Source organism: Alexandromys fortis, unplaced genomic scaffold (genome assembly GCF_014885135.2).
Source record: "Alexandromys fortis isolate MF-2015 unplaced genomic scaffold, M_Fortis_MF-2015_v1.1 scaffold_29, whole genome shotgun sequence".
Taxonomy (NCBI): domain Eukaryota; kingdom Metazoa; phylum Chordata; class Mammalia; order Rodentia; family Cricetidae; genus Alexandromys; species Alexandromys fortis.
This window is the reverse complement of record NW_026067891.1, coordinates 6,926,130-6,949,033: the sequence shown is the minus strand read 5'-3', so window position 1 is coordinate 6,949,033 and position 22,904 is coordinate 6,926,130. Positions and strand designations below refer to the sequence as shown.

At 49.4% G+C, this 22,904-nt stretch overlaps 1 protein-coding gene across 1 annotated transcript in view; it reads right to left on the bottom strand.

Moving 5' to 3' along the window:
• Window positions 1-15,039, bottom strand: part of Sec14l5 (SEC14 like lipid binding 5) — a 37,848-nt gene extending 22,809 nt beyond the window's left edge. The window contains exons 1-2 of the mRNA XM_050135341.1: window positions 14,841-15,039; window positions 14,233-14,337 (exon numbers count right to left, since the gene is read on the bottom strand). Of these exons, the coding sequence (XP_049991298.1) occupies window positions 14,233-14,337; window positions 14,841-14,990 (255 nt within the window). The 5' untranslated portion in view covers window positions 14,991-15,039. The remainder of the gene's footprint in view (window positions 1-14,232; window positions 14,338-14,840) is intronic.
• Between the last annotated feature and the right edge of the window lie 7,865 nt (window positions 15,040-22,904).

The following is a 22,904-nucleotide window of genomic DNA, read 5'->3' as shown; positions in this document are numbered from 1 at the left end:
GCCAGTGAGGAGGAGCAGACATGGTCCCGCGGAGTGCCAGAAAAACATGACACCCCATTGCCAGAAAAACATGACACCCCATTGCCAGAAAAACATGACACACACCCTGGGACTCCTGGCTTCTGGGGCAACAGCATGTTCTCCGTGACAGGAATGAAGACATTCTAACAGGATGTCTTGGGCGGGGAGCCCATGAGGCCTGACCCCTATGCAGAGAACTACTATACAGGCAACTGAGGATGCTGAGGGCGGAGAAATAGTCTTCCCCAGGGAAGGGCACACCAACTGGTTATGGGTCATTCAATGCCAATGGTCAAGCCTAAAAGCATATACACCAGTCACATTATATAGACAGACCAGGTTGGTTTTATATATTTGGGAATATACGTGTATATACATATGTACAAACAATGAAAAAAGAGGTCATGAATTTGAAAGGGAGCAGGGATGGATCTATGAGATGTTTGGAGGGAGAAAAGGAAAGGGGGAAAAGATGTGATTACATCATAATATCAAAAATGAAAGCACTAAATTTTAAAAAAGAGAGACACTTGTACCCCTCCCTTTGACTATTGAAATGATGGTCTTCAAGAAATTAGAATTTTCCCAGGAGCCTCATGCTAGAAGGAGAAGACTGAAGCCTGGTGTCAGTAAAAGGGGGAACTTGTCTCCCAGGAACAGACGTCATAGTTCTGACAAGTTGTCAAACCACCTTGCAGGAGCGTCTAGAACCCAGACAGTGATGGGTGAGCAATGTGTGGGACCAGACTTGGTCAAGACAGCTTCGCTACACAGACCTCTTGCCTTCTTCTTAAATCCAAGCCTCATGTCAAGGCACCAAAGATGGGCTAGGAGGGGTGGTCATTGTTGTGGAATAATCTTCTTGTACACCATGAAATGTGTCACTCTGATTGGTTTAATAAAAAGCTAAACAGCCAATAGCTAGGCAGGAGAGAGGATGCTGGGAAGAAGGTGGAGATGCAGAGCAAGCAGGATGGGCAACACGGAGATGAGGTAATAAAACCATGAGGCAGAAAGTAAATTAATAGAAATGGGTTGATTTAAGTTATAAGAGCTGGTTAGAAACAAGCCTATGCTAAGCTGAGCTTTCATAATTAATAATCAGTCTCTGTGTTATTATTGGGGAGCCGACGGTCCCAATGAAAAACCCATCTAAAGGTCACTGGGCCTCTTTATTTGTCCTTCTTCCAGGTGTGACCACAGTGAAGAAATCCTTTCTCTGCTTTTCACTATTATGTCTCTGTTCAACAGGCTCATTGAAGATGGATAGCCGAGCCTACCTGTTAGAGCTGCTGGGTCCCAGCCTCTGACTCCAACAGCCCAAAGTGACAGGCAGGCTGCTGAGGGAGACACCTGAGAACTGTGTGTCCCACCACCGGAACAGGCGTTTCCCCTCTAAGCAGGGCTGCAGAGCAGATATTATAAGAGACTGCAGGGGCCCTCGGCAGCCACCTGCTCCCAGCGCGCCCAAACAAGACCCTCTCTGGGCCAGAAACAAGGTAGTGTCCAGAACACAATGACAGCCCAGGGTGGTATGACACCAAATGCAGGAAGGAGAGTGGTGCTGGCTTAGACTCCACCTCCCCTCTGAGTAGCTCCTGCAGAGGAGGACAGTCACTATCTCTGTCAGATCAGTTGGGCCTGCTTGCAGGAGCTGTCACTGCCCATTAGGCTGGGGTGCCTTTGATATTTTTTCATGGGAGGAGGGAGTGGAGAGGATCATTGGCCCAACCACGCCTTCTGCCGTTTGTATGCAGTTCTGCCCAAAGTTCATGTGGGGTCTCAGGTGTGCTAAAGAATATGGTGTGTATAGTTTAACTGACAGAAGATCTCCAGCTCCAAGGCTATGAGGGAGCCTTCGTCCTCATTGCGGTTTCTTCCGGTGCGGTGTCTTCGGGGTCACACATACTCCTATAAGCAATCCCTCATCCATGCTCTGAAGTAAGCCCAATGAGCTCACGGATTCCCATGTGGAACTTTTGTGGCATGGTACTTTGGTTCACCGTTGAGACCTTATTGGGGGGTAGATGTTGTTTATATCTCCCTGGGGAAGGAATGCTCTCAACAGCAACAGATGTGGCATCTGAAGCCGGCAGAAAGTGACCCCTGCACAATCTCAAGCAGACCTGGTTTCTGCTGCCTCCTAACTAGGGGACTCGGGTAAGTCACTGGTCCTCTCAGAGCCTCCATTGATCCATCTCTAGAATGAGGTGGTTAAGTTCCTATATCACCAGAGCTCAGCAAGGATGTCACTGAATGAGAGTCAAGTAGGGCTGTCACACAGCAAGTCTGGGCTGTGCTCCTCCGGCTGCGAGCTCTCTCCTGTCCCATCCTTGGAAGGATGTCTTCTTTTTGACTACTTCGGAAGCCAGAGCTCATTGATTCACTGACTCATTGATTCACCCCAGGTCACACAGAATGAAATGATAAATTTGGACTTGAATCCAGAGTACCCAGCCCCCTCTCTCCTCCAGGAACCCCTTGCTCAGCACTTGCTCCCGTGGGAGGCTCAGAAACAGAACCAGACATTGTGCTCTGGGCCTGTCCAGCAATCTTTCCCTTTTCTGCCCTAAGTCTTTCAATTCCTGCAAGGCCATGACTGCACCACCCCCTGTCTTGGACTTCTGTCAAGTCCCTGCTACCACTCTAGAGAAACAAGTGGACAAAAGAGCAAGCCCTGGGCTAGGGGTGGCTCCATCAGGACAGTGCTTGCCTTATACCTTATAAGCACGAGGGTAGACTTTAGTTCCTAAGAACCCATGTAAAAGATGCTGGACAAGGCGGTACATGTTTGCAATCCTAGCAATGAAGAGATGGGAGGTGGAGACAGGTGGATCCCTAGGGCTCACTGGACAACCAGCCTAGCTCCTATTGGGTGAGTTCTCCTCCAATGAGAGACTTTGCCTCAAAAAACTGAGATGGGCGGCACCTAAGGAACAAGAGATTGACCTCTGGCCTTTACATATGTAACTGTAAGTGTGCAAAGACTCTCTTTCTGTCTGTGTGTCTGTGTATCTGTCTGTCTCCTCTCTCTCTCTCTCTCTCATACACACACACACACACACAAACTTCACATTCCTTATTTGGCCTCCAGGTCCATTAACCCACCTCCCACTCAGCCCCCAAACCTGTCCCAGCCTTGCTGGCTCTGAACTGCACCCAGCTTGTCCTGCCACAGGACCTTGCACCAGTTGTCGCTATGCCTGAGAAGCTCGTCTATTGGATGACTGAGAGAGTGGGAGGTATGAGTCACCAAGACTTTCTGGGGGGAGCCACCCTTCTTCCAGGGATTCATCCCGGGCACCTCCCCCATAGCTGCCTCCTCTCCATCCTTTTGTCCCATTCATTTCCTCGACAGCTCTTATCAACACGCCTAGTGATAGGCATGTGTGCGTGTGCAAGTATGTGTGTGTGTGTGTGTGTGGTGATACTTCATTTGTATTTCAATAAATAAACCTTCCTGTATTCAGAGACTAAAAGAGCCACACTGGTTAGCCTTACAGACCAGACAGACGTGACACACACCTTTAATCCCAGTAGCCACACTAGTTTGCCATAGAAATCAGGCAGTAGGGGTGCACTCCTTTAATCCCAGCACTAGCGAGGAATATAAGGCAGGAGGAGACAGCTCTCACACAGTCTCATTCTCAGATTCCTGGAGGCAGGATCGCCATTTCGGACTGAGGTCAAGGTAAGACCTAGTGACTGGCTGTTTTGCTTTTCTGACCTTCAAGTTGAACCCCAATTTCTGTCTCTGGGTTTTTATTAATCAGCTGTGTGTGTGTGCGCACATGTCCATGCATGGGGGTGAGGTGTTATCACAACCTGCTTCTCACAGAAGTCCTCAGCCCCATCCCTGGCTCCATCCCTGGCACACAAACGGCAATGCAATCAGGGAACTCATATCACCATGTCAAGGCCAGAGAACCACCTGAATGGCATCCAGGGAGAGGGGACAGGCCGCAGACTCAGCACCACAGCTGGTGGATAGCCTGCTTCCCATGGGGAGAATTCCATCTGGAGACCTCAGATAACAAGTTTTGGGGATGCTTACTAGCAGCAGGTGGTTCTCTACAACTGTAAAAGAAAGGGCGCCATCTTCACCCAGAGGCCCCCAGAGTTCCAGGGCAATGGGGGAGACAAACAACCCAAAGCTACTTGTCAGTGTCGAGGACAGTGGTCACCAAGGAACGCTGGGCACTGCTGTTCCTCTTTCAGAGAGCGTAAAGCACCCATGCAGAGTGCAACGGTGTGGAAGCCTGCTGTTCCCTGTCACGTTTCTATGATACCCCCTTCCGCAGATGCATAAGTGGAGGCCAGGGAAGTCAGGGGACTAGCCTGGCGAGAGGGCGCTCCACAACTGAGCCACTCCTTCCTGCCTGTCATATTTCACGTTCTCATCCTAAAGCCGGGAAAACAGGATGCTGCTCCAACTGCAGAGAGATAAGTCACTCCTTCCTTACCCCAGGGCAGAAACAGGAGGGCCCTTGCCTTTTCACAGGAGAGTGTTCTAGAATGTGGTCACTACCCAGAAAACCTTGCTTGAGTTCCTAGTGTTGAGTCCCGAGAAGGGATGTGTACAGTGCAGCTGTCGGGTGTCACTATGGCAACATGAACAGTGAGCTCGGAGGGTCAGGATGGAACATTCCAGGCATTTCACATTACCCCTTCCAACAATCTGAGGAAGTATGCAGGAATCATGTAGGTATGAAGAATCCTAAATTCAGAGAGACTGAGCCACTTGCCCGCAATCACACAGCTTGTGAGGAGAGAAGCTGACATTTGACCCTCTGGCTGCTAAAAAATGGGTTCCTGGTTCTTGCATTGTGTTTCCCCTCAAACCAAATGGTCCCCCGTGTGCACGCGCGCGCGCACACACCACAAACACACATGGGGGTGGTATAAACTCGTGTTTTAGACCATGTTCAGTGCAGTCCTGACACTCCCATCCCATGGCTTCTTGGATAGACACTCAGTTATGTGGGAGTGTGTCTGCCCTCCCAGCTCAGCCCATGCAAGAGCCTGTCTGAGGGTCCGTTGAGCTAGCCCGGTATCCCCTTCCTGTGCTTCGCTCAGAAAAGGAACAGAAGTTTAAATGCTGGCTCAGCATGTGACAACTCCACCCTGAAGGTGACAGGGTGGTTGAGCACTGTTCCCACCAGTGGGTCACAGGGCCTGCCTATGCGGCAACCGCTCACACAACCTCGGTCCCTGCCAGGCACCTCAGCCACCAGCTAAAGTCCCCATACTTGGCCTGGCCACCCGCTAAGGAAGCCTGCGCCTGTTCAGACCAAATAGGCATGTGGTGTGGCCTTCTGGGGGTCACAGGGTGCCAGGAGCATCAAGTTACAGCCTCTTTGCCAGGTGGCAGTGGAGGGAGGGTGTTGAACAACCCGGCTTGCCTGCTCGGCAAAAGAGCAGGTCCAAGGCCCAGAGCCTGTCCAGGCAAGGCCACATCCTACGGGACCCCATTCAGCAGAATGAGACCGACACTCTCAGTGGGTAGAGAAGGAAGACTGGAGTCTGGCAGTCCTGCATTCCTGGCTGGATGCCCACCTCCAGGCCACAGAATTCTGATACAACTTCCCCCACCCAAACTATGGCTTGAATCTTTAACAGCCTCCTCTCCCACAAAAGACACATTTTTGAGTGAGTTTCACTTGCTCCCCAGTGAAACACTACTGAGAGACGATGAAGTCTATAGAAACTGATGCCCGGGCAGGACGTCAGGTAAGGGCTCCCACTGTTCTTCCAGGGCATCTGAGTTTGGTTCCCAGCACTCATGTTAGGTGCTTCTCAACTGCCTGGAACTCAAGTTCTGAGGGAGCCGATGCCTCTGGCTCCATGGGCACCCACACGTACGTGTACATACACACATCATGCACACACATACACGGGGGGGGGGGGCATTATGGGCTAAGAGTGCAGGGTCAGTGAGATGGCTCAGCAGGTGGAGGTGCTTGCTGCTAAGTGACCTGAGATTGACCCCTCCCCAAAGTGCCCATAAAGTAGAAGAAGAAACGGACTCAGACAGATGTTGCCTTCTGACTTCACACTTGCGCCATGGCATGAACGCTACCCCCCCCATAACATAAACAAAGTGCAAACATTAATAAAATTCGGATGGAGTTGAGTGGAATGAATCCATGCACAAAAGGGACAACACAGTGCGACTCCTTCCCTTCGAGACACCTAGGACTGTTTAGCTTGTAGACCAAGCAATGCGGAGAGTCTCCAGAGTCCGCGGCAGTGGTGGAGCGAGAGGTGTTTTGCAGGTAGTCTCAGCTGGGCGGTGAGAGGCCTCTGGGGGTGCCAGTTGCCCAGCAATGAATTTGTCCCTAGTGTCACTGACAGTAGAGATAAAGCAGTTGCCATGGTGGGGCTTTGTTTTGTTGCTGTTGTTTATGGAAGCGAAGCTGGAACCCACTCGGCACGTGTTCTGCCATGGCACGGCAGCCCAGTCTGCAGCAGTGAACTTGGTGTGTACTGCACTGTGAGTGACAAGCACATGCTTCTGACAGCATGTCTCACCACCAGGAACGCTTGGTCTCTGCACCAACGCCTCTAAGTCTGCGCTGTTAACTACCCAAGCAGGGAGCACACAGCAATCACCCCAGCACATAGAAGCTGGGTCAGGAACTCAAGACCAATCTTAAATGCATATTGCATTACTGGCTGCATATTGCATTATTGGCTGCATGTTACATTTGAGCCTTGACTACGTGAGAGTTTGAGGGGAGGGAGACAAAAATACCTTAAAAGTGTCGGAGAGGGGCCTGGAGAGATAGTTTGGCTGTTAAGAACATTGGGTGCTCTTATAGATGACCAATATTTGGTTCCCAACTCCCACATGGTAGCTCACAACCATCTATAATTCTAGTTACAAGAGATTTAACACCCTCCTCTGGCCTCTTTGGGCACCAAGCATGCATGTGGTATACACACACACACACACAATATGCAGTTAAAACACTCATACATAAATTAGTAATTTTAATCTAAAAAAATGTGGGTTTTGTTTTTGTTTTTAATGCCAGACATGGTAGCACAGGACATAATCTCAGAACTCAGGAAACAGAGGCAGGAGAATAGACACAAGTCCAAAGTCATCCTGGTATCATGATATCCATAAGGGTTCCAGGCCAGCCAAGAGCTACAGAGCAAGACTCTGTCTCAAGAGATAACCTTTAATCCCAGCCCTCAGGAGGCAGAGACAAGTGGATCTCTCTAAGTGTGAGGCCAGCCTGGTCTACACAGAGAAATCCTGCCTCGAACAAACAAACAATAAAGATAAATAATCAGGAACTGGGGAGATGGCTCAGTGGGTAAGAAAGTGCAAGCATGAGAATCTGAGCTTGAATCCCAACACCCAGCACGGTTACTACAGAGAAAAGAGGATCGCTAGTGCGTACTAGCTCTAAATTAAGTGAGAGACCTGCCAAGGTGGAGAATAATAAACACACGTGCACAGACAGACACCATACCATACGTACAAAGAAAACTTGACCACCAGAAAGACATGGTATCACCTTCCAGAAAGTTCTTTAATAAAAATAAGACCCTTAAAAACAACTAAACAAGTCAACAATCAGTGATCTAGTGCCTTTGGGAGCTAATGCATGCAGAAAGGAATGATGGCCAAGGATCTCCTCATGTCCTGCAGCCCTCTGACATCAGGAGACTCTGCTGGGCAGTTGATAGGGATTGCCCAAATCAGGGTTCACCACCAAGGCAGAATTGCTTCCCTTCATCAGTTAGCAACCAGATCAAATGATGCCCCAGGGAACTCATTTAATCTCACTTAAATAGGGCCCCAGCTGCTTTATTAAAAGGATGTCCACAGCAACCAGTCCATGGGAACTACTTTTGGCCCGTGCTGCAAGAGGATCCGGCTCCTTATTAATGATCCATTTGCTCAATTACACGCTGTGTATCAATACGGCACGGCCAAGGTTTAAATATTTTAACACGAAATTGCAGGGGGATGGAATGACGTCTCCACAACCTGTGGGAAATCTACTGCTTACAAAATTCCACTTCACGCTGCCTCTCCTCCTTACATTTGCAGAATCAAAGGGGATTTGGAACCCAAGACAACCTGGGACAGTGGCCACACAAGAAAGGACAAGGTCATATCTGAAGCCTCATGGCCAAGGGTTTGATCATGGTTTTACCAAGTGTCACGACGTAAGCTCACTCTACGGAGTGAGGCTCTCTAAATTTTGGTCCCAGTTCTGCTGTGTGCTGGTGCTACTAACACAGGACAAAATGACACCAAAAGTTAAAGGAACATAGTGTTAGGTTTGTATGGGGGCGGGGGCTCAAAAGGACACAGACAGATTCCTGAAGAATAAGGAATTTACTACAAGGGTTATGAACTCTGTGGACAGCCAAAGTGGCAACAATATGATGAACGTTCTGTAGAGTTCGGGCTGCAGCTCCAGAGACAGGCAGCATGGTGGAGACTCAGCAGAGGAGGGAGTTTCTTCTGGGTTCAGGGCAAGCCAGCAGCTAGGCTCTCTGCTTCCTGGGCAGGAGCAGGGAGGGGAGAGAGTGAGGAACAGAATGTGTGCCCTTTGTGTAGGTGCACTTCCCAAGTGAAGTTATGGACATATCCCAGGAGGGTGCCTATTGGTATCTGCGAAGGGGCTTGGCAGTGGGATTCTAACACTACATTCTCCCACACAGGAAGGGGTAAAGTCTCTCACCCTGGAGTCTGATGTTTGTTTCATAGGACTTGGGTCAAGAAACTTCAGTGCAGCTCATAAAGCCAAAATCTCATTCAGAGAGAGTTGTGTCTTGTTAAAGATATCTCAAATGAGAATGTCAAAAGCAACAAGCTGTAGCTACTTAGAGTGTGGTTACCAAGCATGAAGCCTTAAGTTTCATCCCCAGCCCCACATTTCAAATAAAGATGGGTGCCTTGCTCTGTCTCTCTCGGCCTGTGCACATGAAGCAGGAGCTAGGCTGCCTCAAAACTTCCCCTTTGGGGCTGGAGAGATGGCTCAGTGGTTAAGAGCATTGCCTGATCTTCCAGAGGTCCTGAGTTCAATTCCCAGCAACCACATGGTGGCTCACAACCATCTGTAATGATGTGCCCTCTTCTGGCCTGCAGACATACACGCAGACAGAATATTGTATACATAATAAATAAATAAATAAATATTTTTAAAAAACTTCCCCTTTTTCCTTCTGTTTAAAACTATATCAGAAGCCGGGCAGTGGTGGCTCACACCTTTAATCCCAGCACTTGGGAGGCAGAGGCAGGCGGATCTCTGTGAGTTTCAGGACAGCCTGGTCTATAAGAGCTAGTTCTAGGACAGGCTCCAAAGCTACACAGAGAAACCCTTTCTCAAAAAAAAAAAAATCAGATCATTCTATTATAGTATTATTCAATGTGTAAATTACCTAGTCATAAAATAAGAACTTTAAGGGGCTAGAGAGGTGTTCAGCAGTTAAAAAGCATGTACTGCTCTTCCAGGAGACCCCAGCACCGTTCCCAGCACCCATGTCAGGAAGCTTACAGCCACCTGGAACTCCAGCTCCAGGGAGGTTGATGTCTCTGGACTCCACCAACCTACACACATGTGTGCATGCTTACCCATGGACACACATGCATACACATAATTTAAACTACAATAATCTTTTATAAGTCATTACTGGATGCTGTGTGAGATTTTAATCACAGTACTTATGAAGCAGAGGCAGGCAGATCTCCGTGAGTCTGAGGTTAGCCTGGCTTACCTAGCAAATTCTGGGCCAAGTCAAGTCTATATAGTAAGACCCTGTCCCCCAGCGTTCCCCAAGAAAAGTACTGAAAAGTGTTTTTAATAAAATAAAGGTGTAGAATGATTAAAGAAACATGGTACCTGGCAGCGACCTTTGGCCTTCTCATACACATGCATGTTCATGTATACATTCACACTGTATGTACATATACCACACACATACGTAAACACACAGCAGTCCTTCCTTTTTCTCTTTTCTTTTTCCTTTTAAAGGTCTCATTATATAGCCAAAGCTGGACTTGAATCTGCAATCTTCCTGCCTTAGTTGGCCAAATGTATGAACCACTATGCCCAGTTTAAAATGTCCAAACTCTCTATTTGTGCATGCATGTATGTGCGCATGTGTGTGTGTGTGCGCGCGCGCGTGTATGGACATCAGAAGTTGATGCCAGTGTCTTCCTCCATTAATCTCCATTTAATTTTGAGGCAGAATTGTTCCCTTAGCCTGTAGCTCCATGCATCTCTACTAGGCTGACTGACCAGTGAGTTTTGGAGATCTGCCTGTTTCTGTACCCCCTCCTGAGGGTTAGAGGTGCACACTATTGCACCCAGCTTTTATATGAGTGCAGGGGAGTCCTAATTCAGGTCCCCATAGTTACACAGCAAGCTCTTTTGCCCACTGAGTCATCTCCCTGGCTCAAATCTTTTAAAACAGTCTCCACACTTAGGAGGCTGAAACAGGAGTGTTGCTGTGAGTTCCAGGTCTGCCTGAGCTACAGCCTGAGTGAGATCCTACTTCAAAATAAACTCAATCAATTGGACCAATGGTTCAGTGGGTAAAGGTGTCTGTGGTGAGACTAAAGCCCTGAGTTCAATTCCCAAAACTCACATGGTTAAAAAAAAAAAAAAAAGCAAAAACAAGCAAACAAAATCGTGAATTGTCTTCTGACTTCCGCATAAATTCCCATTCTCAGTATCTTTCTCTTTTTAAAATAGTGTAATAAAGTGTTTTAGAAATCTTTCTGGAGAGATGGCTCAGTGGTTAAAAGCACTTACTGCTCTTCCAGAGGACTAGGGTTCAGTTACCAGTTCCCACATCGGGTGGCTCACTGTAACCTGTGACTCCAGTTCCAACATGCTCTGGCCTCAGTGGGCACCTACATGCATAAGATGCACGTAAATTCATGCAGGCATACATACATACATACACATAATATATGATATAATCTTTCATGTCATGTCATAAATATATGAATTAATCTTTAAAATGTTGTAGAAATCAGTCAGAAAATCAATTGTTTTTCAGTTTCTGCTGGTGGGCTTTTAAAGCATGAAAGGGTGATTCGGTGTCCCATATACTTCTGTTAAACAGACACCAACCGGCCAGCAGCTCCTCAGATGCCTGGAGGCAGCTGAGTTCATCCCCAGTGGCCCAACCTGGAACCCACGCTGAGAGAGAGTGTCAGCTGAGGAACAAAGAGGGGCATTAAGGGCAGAAAAACCCCTTTGTGCCTCCAGAGCCACAAGTTCCGCTTAGTTATGTAGCTATTTGAGGGACAATAGTGTTTTGTCAACGTTAGCAAAGTGTCTTTGTCTGGGGAGAAGCTGCAGATCTGGATACAGACAAGAACAGGACGGAAGAAGAGAGGCCATGGCTGTGACCACCTTCTAGAGAACTCTTTGAAAATGACTCAATGCAATTTGCTGTTTGTTTGTTTGGTTGGTTGGTTTAGTTTTAGAGACAGAGTCTCTATGCAGCCCTGACTGTCCTGGTACCCTCTATGTAGACCAGGCTGGCTTCAAACTCACAGAGATCCTCCTGCCTCAGACTCCCAAGTGCTGGAAATTCACTATTTGAAGACCTTCCTATTTTTTTTAAATCGGGGGCAGAGGAGGCTTGAGATAGTGTCACACGTGGCTCAGGCTACCTTGTAGCTCACAATGATTTTGGTCTCCTAAGCCTCTTGTCTCTGCCATTCTCTCACCTACTGCTAGGGTAGGCATGTACCAACCACATCGGATTGTGAATATTTTTTATAACCTAGGCATGATAAACTGAGTTTACATTTATAAGGCGCACACAGCAGATCATTTTCCACCCTACAGACAGGTGTCTTGGTTTCATGGCTGAACGCCCTGGTTTCAGAACAACCCCAGAAGGTGAGGACAGGCTCTCTCTTCGACTCAGTGAGTGAGTGGGTTCTGAAGCTTACAAAGCGTGAGTTGCCAGAAGCGGTAGGGACTTAGAGTCACCACCGCTACCCCTCAGAGATTTCTTAAAATGTGCCTTTAATCTCGGAGGCAGAGGCAGGCAGATCCCTGAGTTTGAGGTCAGCCTGGTCTACAGAGCTAGTACCAGGGCAGGCTCCAAAGCTACACAGACAAACCTTGTCTCAAAAAAACAAAATAATAATAATAGTACTACTAATAATACTTGTTTTTATTTGGGAGGCTGTGCATGTGGAGTTCAGAGAACTGCTTGTGGGAGCCTGTTCTCTTCTTCCAGCATTTGGGTGCCAGGGATGCAACTCTGGTCCTCGGGTCTGAAGGTAGGTACCTTTACCCAATGGGTCATCTCAGCAGACTTTTCTCCTTTACATGGCATCTTCAAATAGCCCAGGCTAGCCTCAAGCTCATGGCAAGATGAGGTTAAGCTAGCCTCCTGCCTCTAAACTTCTGTGCTGGGGTTATAGTTGAGCACCATTATATGAAATTATGAGGTGCTGTGCACTGAGCTCAGGGCTTTGTTCATGCTGGGAGAGCACGCCTCCAGTTGAGATACAGACTCTCAGGTGGTGGTGGTGCATGACTTTACTCCCAGCACTCGGGAGGCAGAGGCAGGTGGATTTCTGTGAGTTCGAGGCCTGCCTGGTCTACAAGAGATACAGCCTCTCATCTGGTATTTTTCATCTGCTTGGTATGGAGTGAGCTCTGTGCTGGGATGGACACACACACACATACACACACACACACACACACACACAGAGTCAATCACCATGACAACCTTATGCCAAAGTGGGCCATGAAACAATGTGGATCTAGTGCTTCTGACCAAAGTAACCGAGTCTCACCCTCTGGAGTCACAACCCCATGGCAAAGAAGGGGAACCAGCCCTACAGCCTGCCTGGACAAGAGGACAAGTCACAGTAAGAGCCAGAATTCAAGGTGCATTTCCTCTTCATCAGAGCCTGCTGTAGGAGCTTCCAGATGTCCACGGCCATCACCATGATTTGGAAAGCCAGGGATGCCCACTTTAAAGACGGGCAGCAGAGGGTTGGTTGGGAGGGAAGTAACCCACATTGCCCGCCTTCCACCCTGGGATCCAGTCCTGTGTAACGATGCCTCCTGTGGGCCTCCATCGGTTTATCTGACTAGGAAAACAGAAGCATGTGGGCTCACAGAGGTGGACCAAACAGGAAACCTGCGCATATCCACCAGCTGAGAGGGGATCTTACAAAGAAGGCTGGGGTTAGCAGTAGGGGTGGGGTGCAGCAGACTGGTGTTTAGGACACTTTGGCACTCATTCATATGATGAATGACTATAGTCTATTACTATATTGGGCCACGTTCATAGCTGTCCTGGGACACATTAAGCCCATGGGTCATAGGTTGGACACACTTGCAAGATATTTCAGTATAATTATTTATAAAACCTTGTGTTCTCTCTGTCTGTGTGTGTGTGTTCCCCCTTCTCTCTCTCTCTCTCTCTCTCTCTCTCTCTCTCTCTCTCTCTCTGTATGTGTGTGTCTTTTCCCCCTTTCTGTGTGCGTGTGTGTGTGTGTGTGTGTGTGTGTGCGCGCGCGCACGCACATGCACTAGCTTGGCAAGCATTCACCTCTGTACTTTGCTTTCAGCTCTAAATCTTGTGTGATAACAGGAAGTGCCATATGTCACAGGTACCTACTATGTGTCAATCATGTGGCTTCCCGGACACCAGTCACTTCTGTTATTCTCCACCATAAGCCTGTTGCACTGCCCGCATTTCTCCAAGGAGAGACTGAAGCTCAAGGAGGCAGAGTGATGAAACCCAGAGGAGGAATCCAAGGCATGCCCCAGCTCTGGCCTCAGTGCAAAGATCTGGTCCAGGAGGCCAAGGATCTGGGCTCAGTCCTAGGCAACCAACTGCCTCCCTGTAAGACACTCAGACGTATCGTGTCTGCATCCTCAGAAGGGGAGGCTACATCTCCATCCCCTATTTTTGTTTCTATGTAACCCAGGAGGACTTTGAATTTCCGATCATCCTGTTTCAGCCTCTCAAATGCTGGGATTGCAGGCACATACCACCACACTAGATCTTGTATTCTATCTGCTAGGCAGTGTTCCAAGAGTCATGACAGATGGAAGGGGGTGGCCAGGCAAAGAAGTCAGGGCAGCGGAATAGTTCAGCAATTCTTTCCCATTCCATAGTCTGAAATGCCCCCTCTCCTTCCCACCATAGCTGACCTCCAGCCACAAGAGGGACCGAGAACCAGGGGTCACTCACCGCCATGACCAGCTCGAATGGATACTTGTACACTCGGACAGGAGACTGGTATTTTTGCACCATGTTCAAACTCAAACACCAACTAGGACAGGGTGAGCACAGAGCCTGGGAACAAAGCGTTACTAGTGAGGCGGATATGATTGCCAGCGGCTCCCGGCCAGGTACCACCCCTCTGAGAGCAAGCATGACATCTCCCCATCCCCACTCTTCCAGAGTCCTCCATAGGTACCCTCAAAGCCACCCACTCAAACAGGCACATGCATTTCAACTCTTCCATTCCCACGATTGTCCTCGCATAATCTCCCCATGGCTTGCCGTGCATATCCTGCCCTATTGCCCACCCGCCACCCCCAGTTTTTTTGTGCCTGCCGGTTCATGTTCCTGCGGAATATCCTGATACATGCACCCTTCTGTACATTTCCCCAGCACTCCACGCCCACACGGAACAGACCTTGTACACGCAGCACAGAACTTTGCACACTCTGCTTTCTGTAGCAACTACACGCACACACACCACACCCTATTCCCCAGGTGCATACAGTGCTCACCCACACAAAGCTATTCAAACACTCTATGCAAGCACGCGCAGGCCCCACAGTCCCGCTCACCCTTGGAGCTGCTGGAGACACAGCACAGTGCTCTGGCACTTGCTTGACCAGGGAGCTGAGCTCGCCAGAGTCCCAGCAGACACCTTGCCTGGAGCACAGAGCCTTGGAGCTCAAAAGCTTCAGCCTGGCACCAGCCTCTTGCTCAATCATACATACACGGTGGCCGGCCCGCAAAAGAAGGACCGAAGCGGTGACAGACGTGTCCCGCCTGGAGAGCTCCAGGACCCGGGACAGCGGGAGAATTTAGCTTGACTTGGCCCCGCCCCTACAGGTTTATCTTGCTCCCTGATTGGTCTGGTCCCAACCCACACTGGCCGACTCTGCCCGCTGTTTTATACCTTGCCCCTCATTTTTACCCTTCCCTCGCTTGGTCACGCCTTCAGCCCCGCCCTTTCTTCCGATTGGCTACGGCTCGAGAAAGCCCCGCCCATATTGGACAATCATCCAGACTCAGCAAAGGTTCCGTCCCTACCCAATCTCCGCCCCCATGAAGACCCATCCCCCAGGCCCTGCACCCCTTCACCTGTACAGTTCAGCGCAGCCTCGCTCTGTGTAACCTCTCCTTCATCCACTGGGATGAACTTTTTGTTGTTGTGTGGTTTGCTTTGAGGCGGACCTGTCCATCCCCGAACTCGCGGCTAGACTGCCTCAAGTGCTGGGATTACAGACGTGCGCCACAACGCCCAGCGGATACCTGGCCTTGAGCTCAGCTCCTCCACCTGGTCGCTTCCGAGGCAGCAGTGGTCCAGACCAACCTTTCCGGAAGCATTGTTTATTCACCATTCACACCTTTGTAGAGCGCCCACTGTCAGGCCCTCAGATGTTAAATAAATTCGGCAGGATGGAGAGATAGAGTAGTGGAGTTAGATTCTCAACATCCAAGTCAAGCGCTCACAACGTCCTGTAAGCCCACCTCTGGGGAGAACCAGCTCCTCTGACCTCTGTAGGCACCTGCACTTACGTGCAAACTATACACACACACACACACACACACACACAATTTAAAATAACAAAAATAAATGTTAAGAATAGAGTAATATTTATTATTTGATAATTTAAACATGGTGAAAAGTACCGAGAAAGAGATAACCAGGAAAGGAGTGCACGGGTGACTCTGGGAGAAAGGCATTCGCCTATTCTTCTAATTTTGCACGCATCTAAACCCTGACAGTCTTCCCAGGGTGCGCAGGGACCAATCTCACTCCCGCCAGCCCTCCCGTTTCCCAACCTGCTGTTTCACCTTGCAAGAGCAAAGGAGATGGCCCCGGTATCGCTGCCATCCTTTTGTCGTGACTGCCCGGGGAGCGGCAAGATCTTACCAGGACCTAGCAGTGTGTGCTAAGTGCTATCTAGGTTAAAAAGTACAGAAATAGGAGTCAAAATTTCCAGACTTACCACAAGGTGGCAGCAAAAGATAACCCAATTTGCCGCAGGGTATGGTTCAGTACCAGCTGTCTTATCCTTGCTGGACTCGCTGAGAGGACCTTGTTCTGCTGAGAGGACCTTGTTCTCTGCCCCAGGTATCAGCAAGGCACGGTGACTGTAACACTGTCTGTCATCTGGTGTTTTCCAACACCACAGTTAAATCACAACCTCCTTTGCTCCAAACCTTAAGGGGAGATGTGAGTGCACTAGGAGAGTGGGTGACGTGTTGGGTGCAGGGAAGTCTGGGGAAAGGGGGTGCATGTGTGTGGACCAAGCTCCCTCCTGCCCCAGACTAATGAACGTGAATTAATATCACCACCTCCACCCACACATAACCTCTTCGTGGCTCTGTTCTGCTAATTATCTCTACCACTTCATTTGTACAAACCCGTCCAGATCTCTTCTAAAGACTCTCAAACACGAATGCACTCAATTCCCAAGACAGCTGCTGTAGTGAGGGATTGGCTTGGAACTCGAGGGAGGTGGTGTAGGCAGAGCAGTGTGGTTTATTAAATGCCGTCAAATGGTCTACACTAAGATGGCTGGTTGTACGTTCTCTAAGTTTCACCTCAACTGAAACAAAAAGGGGGCAGCTGGAGAGTTGGTGGTGTTCGCCTGGCTCCCATGAAGTTCTGAATCCCACCCTCCCCGGTCTGTATTATCAGCACTCAGATATGGAAACAAGAGGACCAGAAGTTCAAGGTCATCCTCGCTGCTTTGAGACTACATGGACTACATGAGACACCGGCTCAAAAAATAAATAAGTAGGGGCTGGAGAGATGAGGAGAAATGACTCCATGGTTAAGAGGACCCAAATTCAGTTCTCAGCACCTACACTGGGTGGCTCATGCCTGCCTTTAACTCCAGCATTAGGGTCCCCAATGTCCTTTTCTGACTTCCAAGGTACCCGCACATGTGGCATACACTCACATGACCAGGAACAAGTAAATAAACCAAAAAATAAGTCATAATAAATATAAACAATAAACCAGTAACTTGGGTGTAGGGAGATGGCTCAGTGGATAACAGCGCTTGCTAAGAACGTGTGAGCAGTGGGAGGGGACGACTTAGCCCACACATGAATTCCAGGTAGGTGTGGCAGCCCACCTGCAACCTCAGCATGTGTGCAGAAGATGGAGATCCATGGAGCATGCTCACTAACAGAATTAGTGAGCTTTGGATTCAAGTGAGAGGCCCCACCTCAAAATGTAAGGCGGAGAGGCAAGTGGATCTCTGAGTGTGAGGCCAGCCTGAGCTACAGAGTGAATTCCAGAATAGCCAGGGCTACACAGAGAAATCCTGTGTCTTTGTTAGGGTTACTATTGCCGTAATGAAACACCATGACCAAAAGTAACTTGAAGAGGAAAGGTTTTATTTGACTTACACTTCCATCACTGTTCATCATCAAAGGAAGTCAGGACAGGAACTCACACAGGGATACTGCTTGTTCATCATGGCTTGCCCAGCCTGCTTTCTTGCTTTCGTTCTTTCTTTTTTTTTTTTTTTTTTTTTTGTTTTTGTTTTTGAGACAGGGTTTCTCTGTGTAACAGCCCTAGCTGTCCTGGAACTAGTTCTTGTAGACCAGGTTCCAGGTTCCTTCCAGGTTGGCCTCGAACTCATAGAGATCCACCTACCTCTGCCTCCCAAGTGCTGGGATTAAAGGCATAGGCCGTCAGTGTCTGGCTCACTCTGCTTATAGAACCATCCTAGGGATAGCACCACTCACAATGGGCTGGGCCCTCCCCCATCAATCACTCACTAAGAAAATGCTCTACAGGCTTGCCCACAGCCAGATCTTAGGGAGGCATTTTTCTCATTTGAGGCTCCCTTCTCTCTAATGACTCCACTTGTGTCAGGTTGACATAAAACACCCTTGTCTCAAATCAAAACAAAAGAAAGGAGGAAGACACCTAACTTCCACATACGTTTGCACACACAAGCATCTACATCCTCAGGCACACGCATGCGCACACATACACACAGTTAAATAAAATACATATAGCATGAGCGTGTCTATTGTAAGCATCTTACTGTGCAGTCCAGCAGACCTCAGTGCATTCACAAGGCTGTGTAACCAACCTGACAGTCCTGGGAGGGGCTTCACAACACCGCCTTTCCCAGAAAGCTACACCCATGAAGCAGTCTCTGTCTCAGCCTGACCAGCTGCTGCTTCTGAAAGCTTTCTCATCTGCCCCCGACAGCCTAGAATCTAGGATTCTAGGTTGTATTCTTTTTTGTTGTTTTGTTTGTTTGTTTTTGTTTTTGTTTTTTGAGACAGGTTTTCTCTGTATAGCCCTGGCCGTCCTGGAACTCTCTCTGTAGACCAGGCTGGCTTCAAACTCACAGAGATCCCCTGCCTCTGCCTCCTGAGCGCTGGAATTAAAGGTGTGTGCCACCACCCCCTGGCAAAATTGTGTTCTTTCTCCAATTCTCAGCACACAGCCCAGGGCCTCCTGGTTGGGGGCCGTCTAGGGCCACCCAGGTCACAGTCAGGGCTCCTGAACACAGTTGCTCAGGTTCTAACAATGCCACACAGAGTTCCTGGTACCTTTGCAGCCTTGATGGGCAGGAGCGTGGTCTAGAGGGGCTGACCCAGGGGCTGACCCAGGGGCCTGCACTGCCTGTCCACTCCGATCCCCAGCCTGTCCCAAATCTTTTCATTTCCATAAAGGCTTCTGGACTCCACCCAGAGTCACCTGTGAGCCAAAGGTCACAGAAAGGTGAGAAGACTTTAAACAGTGGAGGATCCTCAGTTTGGAGTGAGGGGGCACACAGGGGTGGCTCAGCAGGCTTTCACAGATCCACCCTAGTGAATTCGGGCTCTCTGCTCACAGAGGTGTGGCCATACTGTTTCCTCTTTCATTTTATTTCACTTTAAATTTTATTTTTATTTTAAATTCTGTGTGTGTGTGGGCATCCATGTATGGTATGTGAACAGGAGGATGGACACTGGCAGAGCCAGAGACATTGGATCCCCTGGAGCTGGAATTAGAGGCAGTAGTAAGCCACCCAACATGGTGCTGGGAATTGAACTCTGGTCCTCTGTAAGAGCAGCAAGCAAGCTTAAATGCTGAGCCATCACTATAGCAATTATGGCTTTTTTTTTTTTTTGACAGTCTTGTTACACAGCCAAGGCTGGCCTTGAACTTACCATGCTCCTATCTTATCATCCTCTCAACTCAGCCCCCTGAGAGCTGAGATTATAAGTGTGAACTAGCACAGCTTTGGTCAAGAATTTTGTTTGTTTTATCCAGAGTCGGGGACAGATCCTAAGGGCCTCCTCTCTGCAGGCTGCTGGGCAGCGGCAGTGTCCCCACCCTTCCTTCCTTTCTGTGACTGAGTCACACTCCTCCGTGGACAGGGCACATTTCAGTCATCTGCGGACAAGCATCTGGGCTGACGGTGTGGCCGTCACAGGTGGATAAGAAGTGTGTGAGCAATGGGAAGATAATCCGGACAAACAGCCGGCCAGACAGGCCACAGCACTCCAGGAGTCTTTGTGGGTTCTGAACCTGGGCACACTCCCTCCGAATCTCGTGGTTGTTTCTTGTTTGGTTGATTGGAGGATTTTGAGGCAGAGTCTTACTCTGTAGCCCAGGATGCAGCCCAATCAACCTCCTGCTGACTCACTAGATCATCCAGGCTGGCCTCAAACCTAGCTGCGTCAACCTCTTGTGTGCTGGGGTCTCAGGCATGAACCACAACTCTTTGTTTTCTGTTGTTCTTTATCAAGACTTACCACATAGCCCAAGCTAGTCTCCACTTTACACTCCTCTGCCTCAGCCTCCTGAACCTCGAGCAAGAGGTGTGCACCACCATGCCTGGCTCCTGGGTTTTGAAAACATCTCAAATAGGGCAGAGACAGGGTGTCATTTGGAAGTCTGAGAGGTGTCACCTATTGGGCCCTGGGTGGTCACTCTCTACCTTTTGGATGATTGTATTTAGAGGGTATCAAGGATGGAATGATACCCTCTGTGATGGGAATCAAGGCCCGGAAAAAAAGCCCTCCTTGGTCCTTATTCCCTGCCTTCACCAAGGTCCTTTTCTCTGCTTGCCTCCAGAGGTCTTGGTGGTCCTGGCACAGGACCCCTGCAGGCTAGGAAAGGAGCCTCTGCAGGCTGTCCAGCCAGCCGCTTCCCAAATAACCATGCAGAGACCTAATAATATTAATTATAAATGATTGGTAACAGCTCGTTTTTAGCTAGCTCTTACAACTTTTTTTTTTTTTTTTGATTTTTCGAGACAGGGTTTCTCCATTTTTTTTTTTTCCTGTCCTGGAACTAGCTCTTGTAGACCAGGCTGGCCTCGAACTCACAGAGATCCACCTGCCTCTGCCTCCCGAGTGCTGAGATTAAAGGCGTGCGCCACCACCGCCCGGCTGGCTAGCTCTTACAACTTTGATTGTCCCACTTCTATTAATCTATGTGCTGCCCCAAGACTCATGTCCATACTTCCCACCCTGTTCACTCTGAGTCTCCTGGTATCTCCGCAGACTCTGCCCTTCTTCCCACCATTCTCTTTGTCCCGAAAATCCTGCCTAACTATCGGCCAGTCAGCTTCTTATTAACAATGAAAGCAACACATCCTCAGAGTGAACAGAAGGATTATCCCACAGCAAACCTCCATGCTAGCTCCTGGATTACTGTCACAGGCATAAACGTGTGGCTTGAAACCCAACACAAATTCCCATCTCACAATCCTGGAGCTGAAATGAGCCCCACCGGGCTAGAGGTGAGTGTCAGCCAGGCTCCGAAGGGAGATGGTTTCTGGCCTCACTGGGGCACCAGGCCATGTGCAGAGAGGGACTTCCTGAGGGAAGAGAGCCAACAAATAGAGCCCTAAATAGTGTGGCCATGCTAAGGCCAAGGGAAAGCTGGGTACCTGTCACTGCACCCTAAAACACAAAACAAGGCTCTGCTTACCCTGGGGCCACATGCTCCATGATCCTACAGTGAAGCATGGAACCTATAGAGAGGGCTTGGTAGGGGAGAGGATACTGCTACTTCCCTGCCCCTCCTTACCACACCCTGAGCTCTATAGGAAGTGAGGGAGACTGTCTCTCAAGATCAGCTGAGGAGGGGAGGGATCTGGGCACTGATTTGAGTCTCTGTGTTCCCAGTTACTGGGCAAAGATGCAACACTGGTTCAGTGAGAGAGAGCCAGGTGGAGGGAGAGCCAGGTGGAGGGAAAGCCAGGTGGGGAGGGAAAGCCAGGTGGAGGGAGAGCCAGGTGGAGGGAAAGCCAGGTGGAGGGAAAGCCAGGTGGAGGGAGAGCCAGGTGGAGGGAAAGCCAGGTGGAGGGAGAGCCAGGTGGAGGGAAAGCCAGGTGGAGGGAAAGCCAGGCAGGTGTTGGGCATGGTAGTTGCCGGGAAGCAAACGGCACAACTGTTTGTTCAGAGAGAGACAGGAGCCAGTTCTGCAGCACAGCAGACTTCTCTGAGCACTTGATAGGGGCAGTAAAAAGCAGGGTGAGTGTAGACCTGAGTGGGGGGGGCGGGGAGAGCAGACAGAGACTACAGAGGTGCAAAGGCCCTGTAGCAGGAGTGTGTTCCCAGGAGAGTGAGGAGAAGACTAGCCACACAGATCTTCCTCGTTCAGCCTCTGGCTGCTGGGCTTAGAATAGACCAGTGAACCAGTGAGGGGGAAGGAGGGCTGTGGAGGAGGGAGGAGGAGGAGGGGTGTGAAGGAGGAAGGGGGGGGGGGCTGGGAGCACACAGAGTCTCCCACAGTGCTGGGAATGAGAACCGAGTAGGTGAGGGGTGAGGCCTTGGATCTGAAGCTCAGGTAAATGCCGCAGGTGACAAGGGTCCCAAAGATGATTTTCGTGGATGAAGGGGAAGCTGAGAGAACCTGCCGCCAGAGGAAGGAGAATCCCATTTCTGCACAGGGTCACTCACACAGGGCAGACAGGAGCCTGTGACAGGGTCCGGTCAGAGGGGTCCTCACCACCCTGTGCGAGTCTCTCCACAGGCTTGTCAGGTCAGAGTGCCATATCCACAGAGCAGACTCCAGGGTCATCTGTCCTCAGCCTGAAGGGCCACAGCCCAGCTCCACCAACCGACTGGCCCTAGAGCTGTTCATTATGACAGCTCCCAACACACAGCTGGCCAAGCTGACAGGAATAGAAAGAAGCCTTTGACACTTCCACACAAGCAAAACAAACGGCCAAACTGTCAGGCCCCCAGTTAGACCTGGTGGCACACACTTGTAATGGCAGCTACTCTAGAGGTTGAAGCAGGAGGGTAAAAGTTCAAGGCCAGTATGAACTACAGAGTAAGTTCACAGCCAGGCTGGACAACTTAGTAAGACCCTATCTGAAAACATAAATAAATAAATTTATTTATTACTTTGTTTTTGGTTTTTTTGAGACAGGTGGCTCAGGTTATTCTGGAACTTACTACATAGACCAGGTGGCCTTGAACTCACAGAGATTCACCTGCTCCTGCCTCCCAAGGGCTGGAATTAAAGGCATGAGCCTAGCTATAAATAAAATTTTTAAAAGGTTGGGCATGTAGCTCAGAAAGACGCTTGCATTCATGCAATCTCGTGCTCAAACCTCAGAAATGGAAAGAAAAATCCCAGCAGGGAGCGGCTGGCAGCTCCAGATTTGTCCCAGCATCCTCAGGCTGGGGAAGCTCCT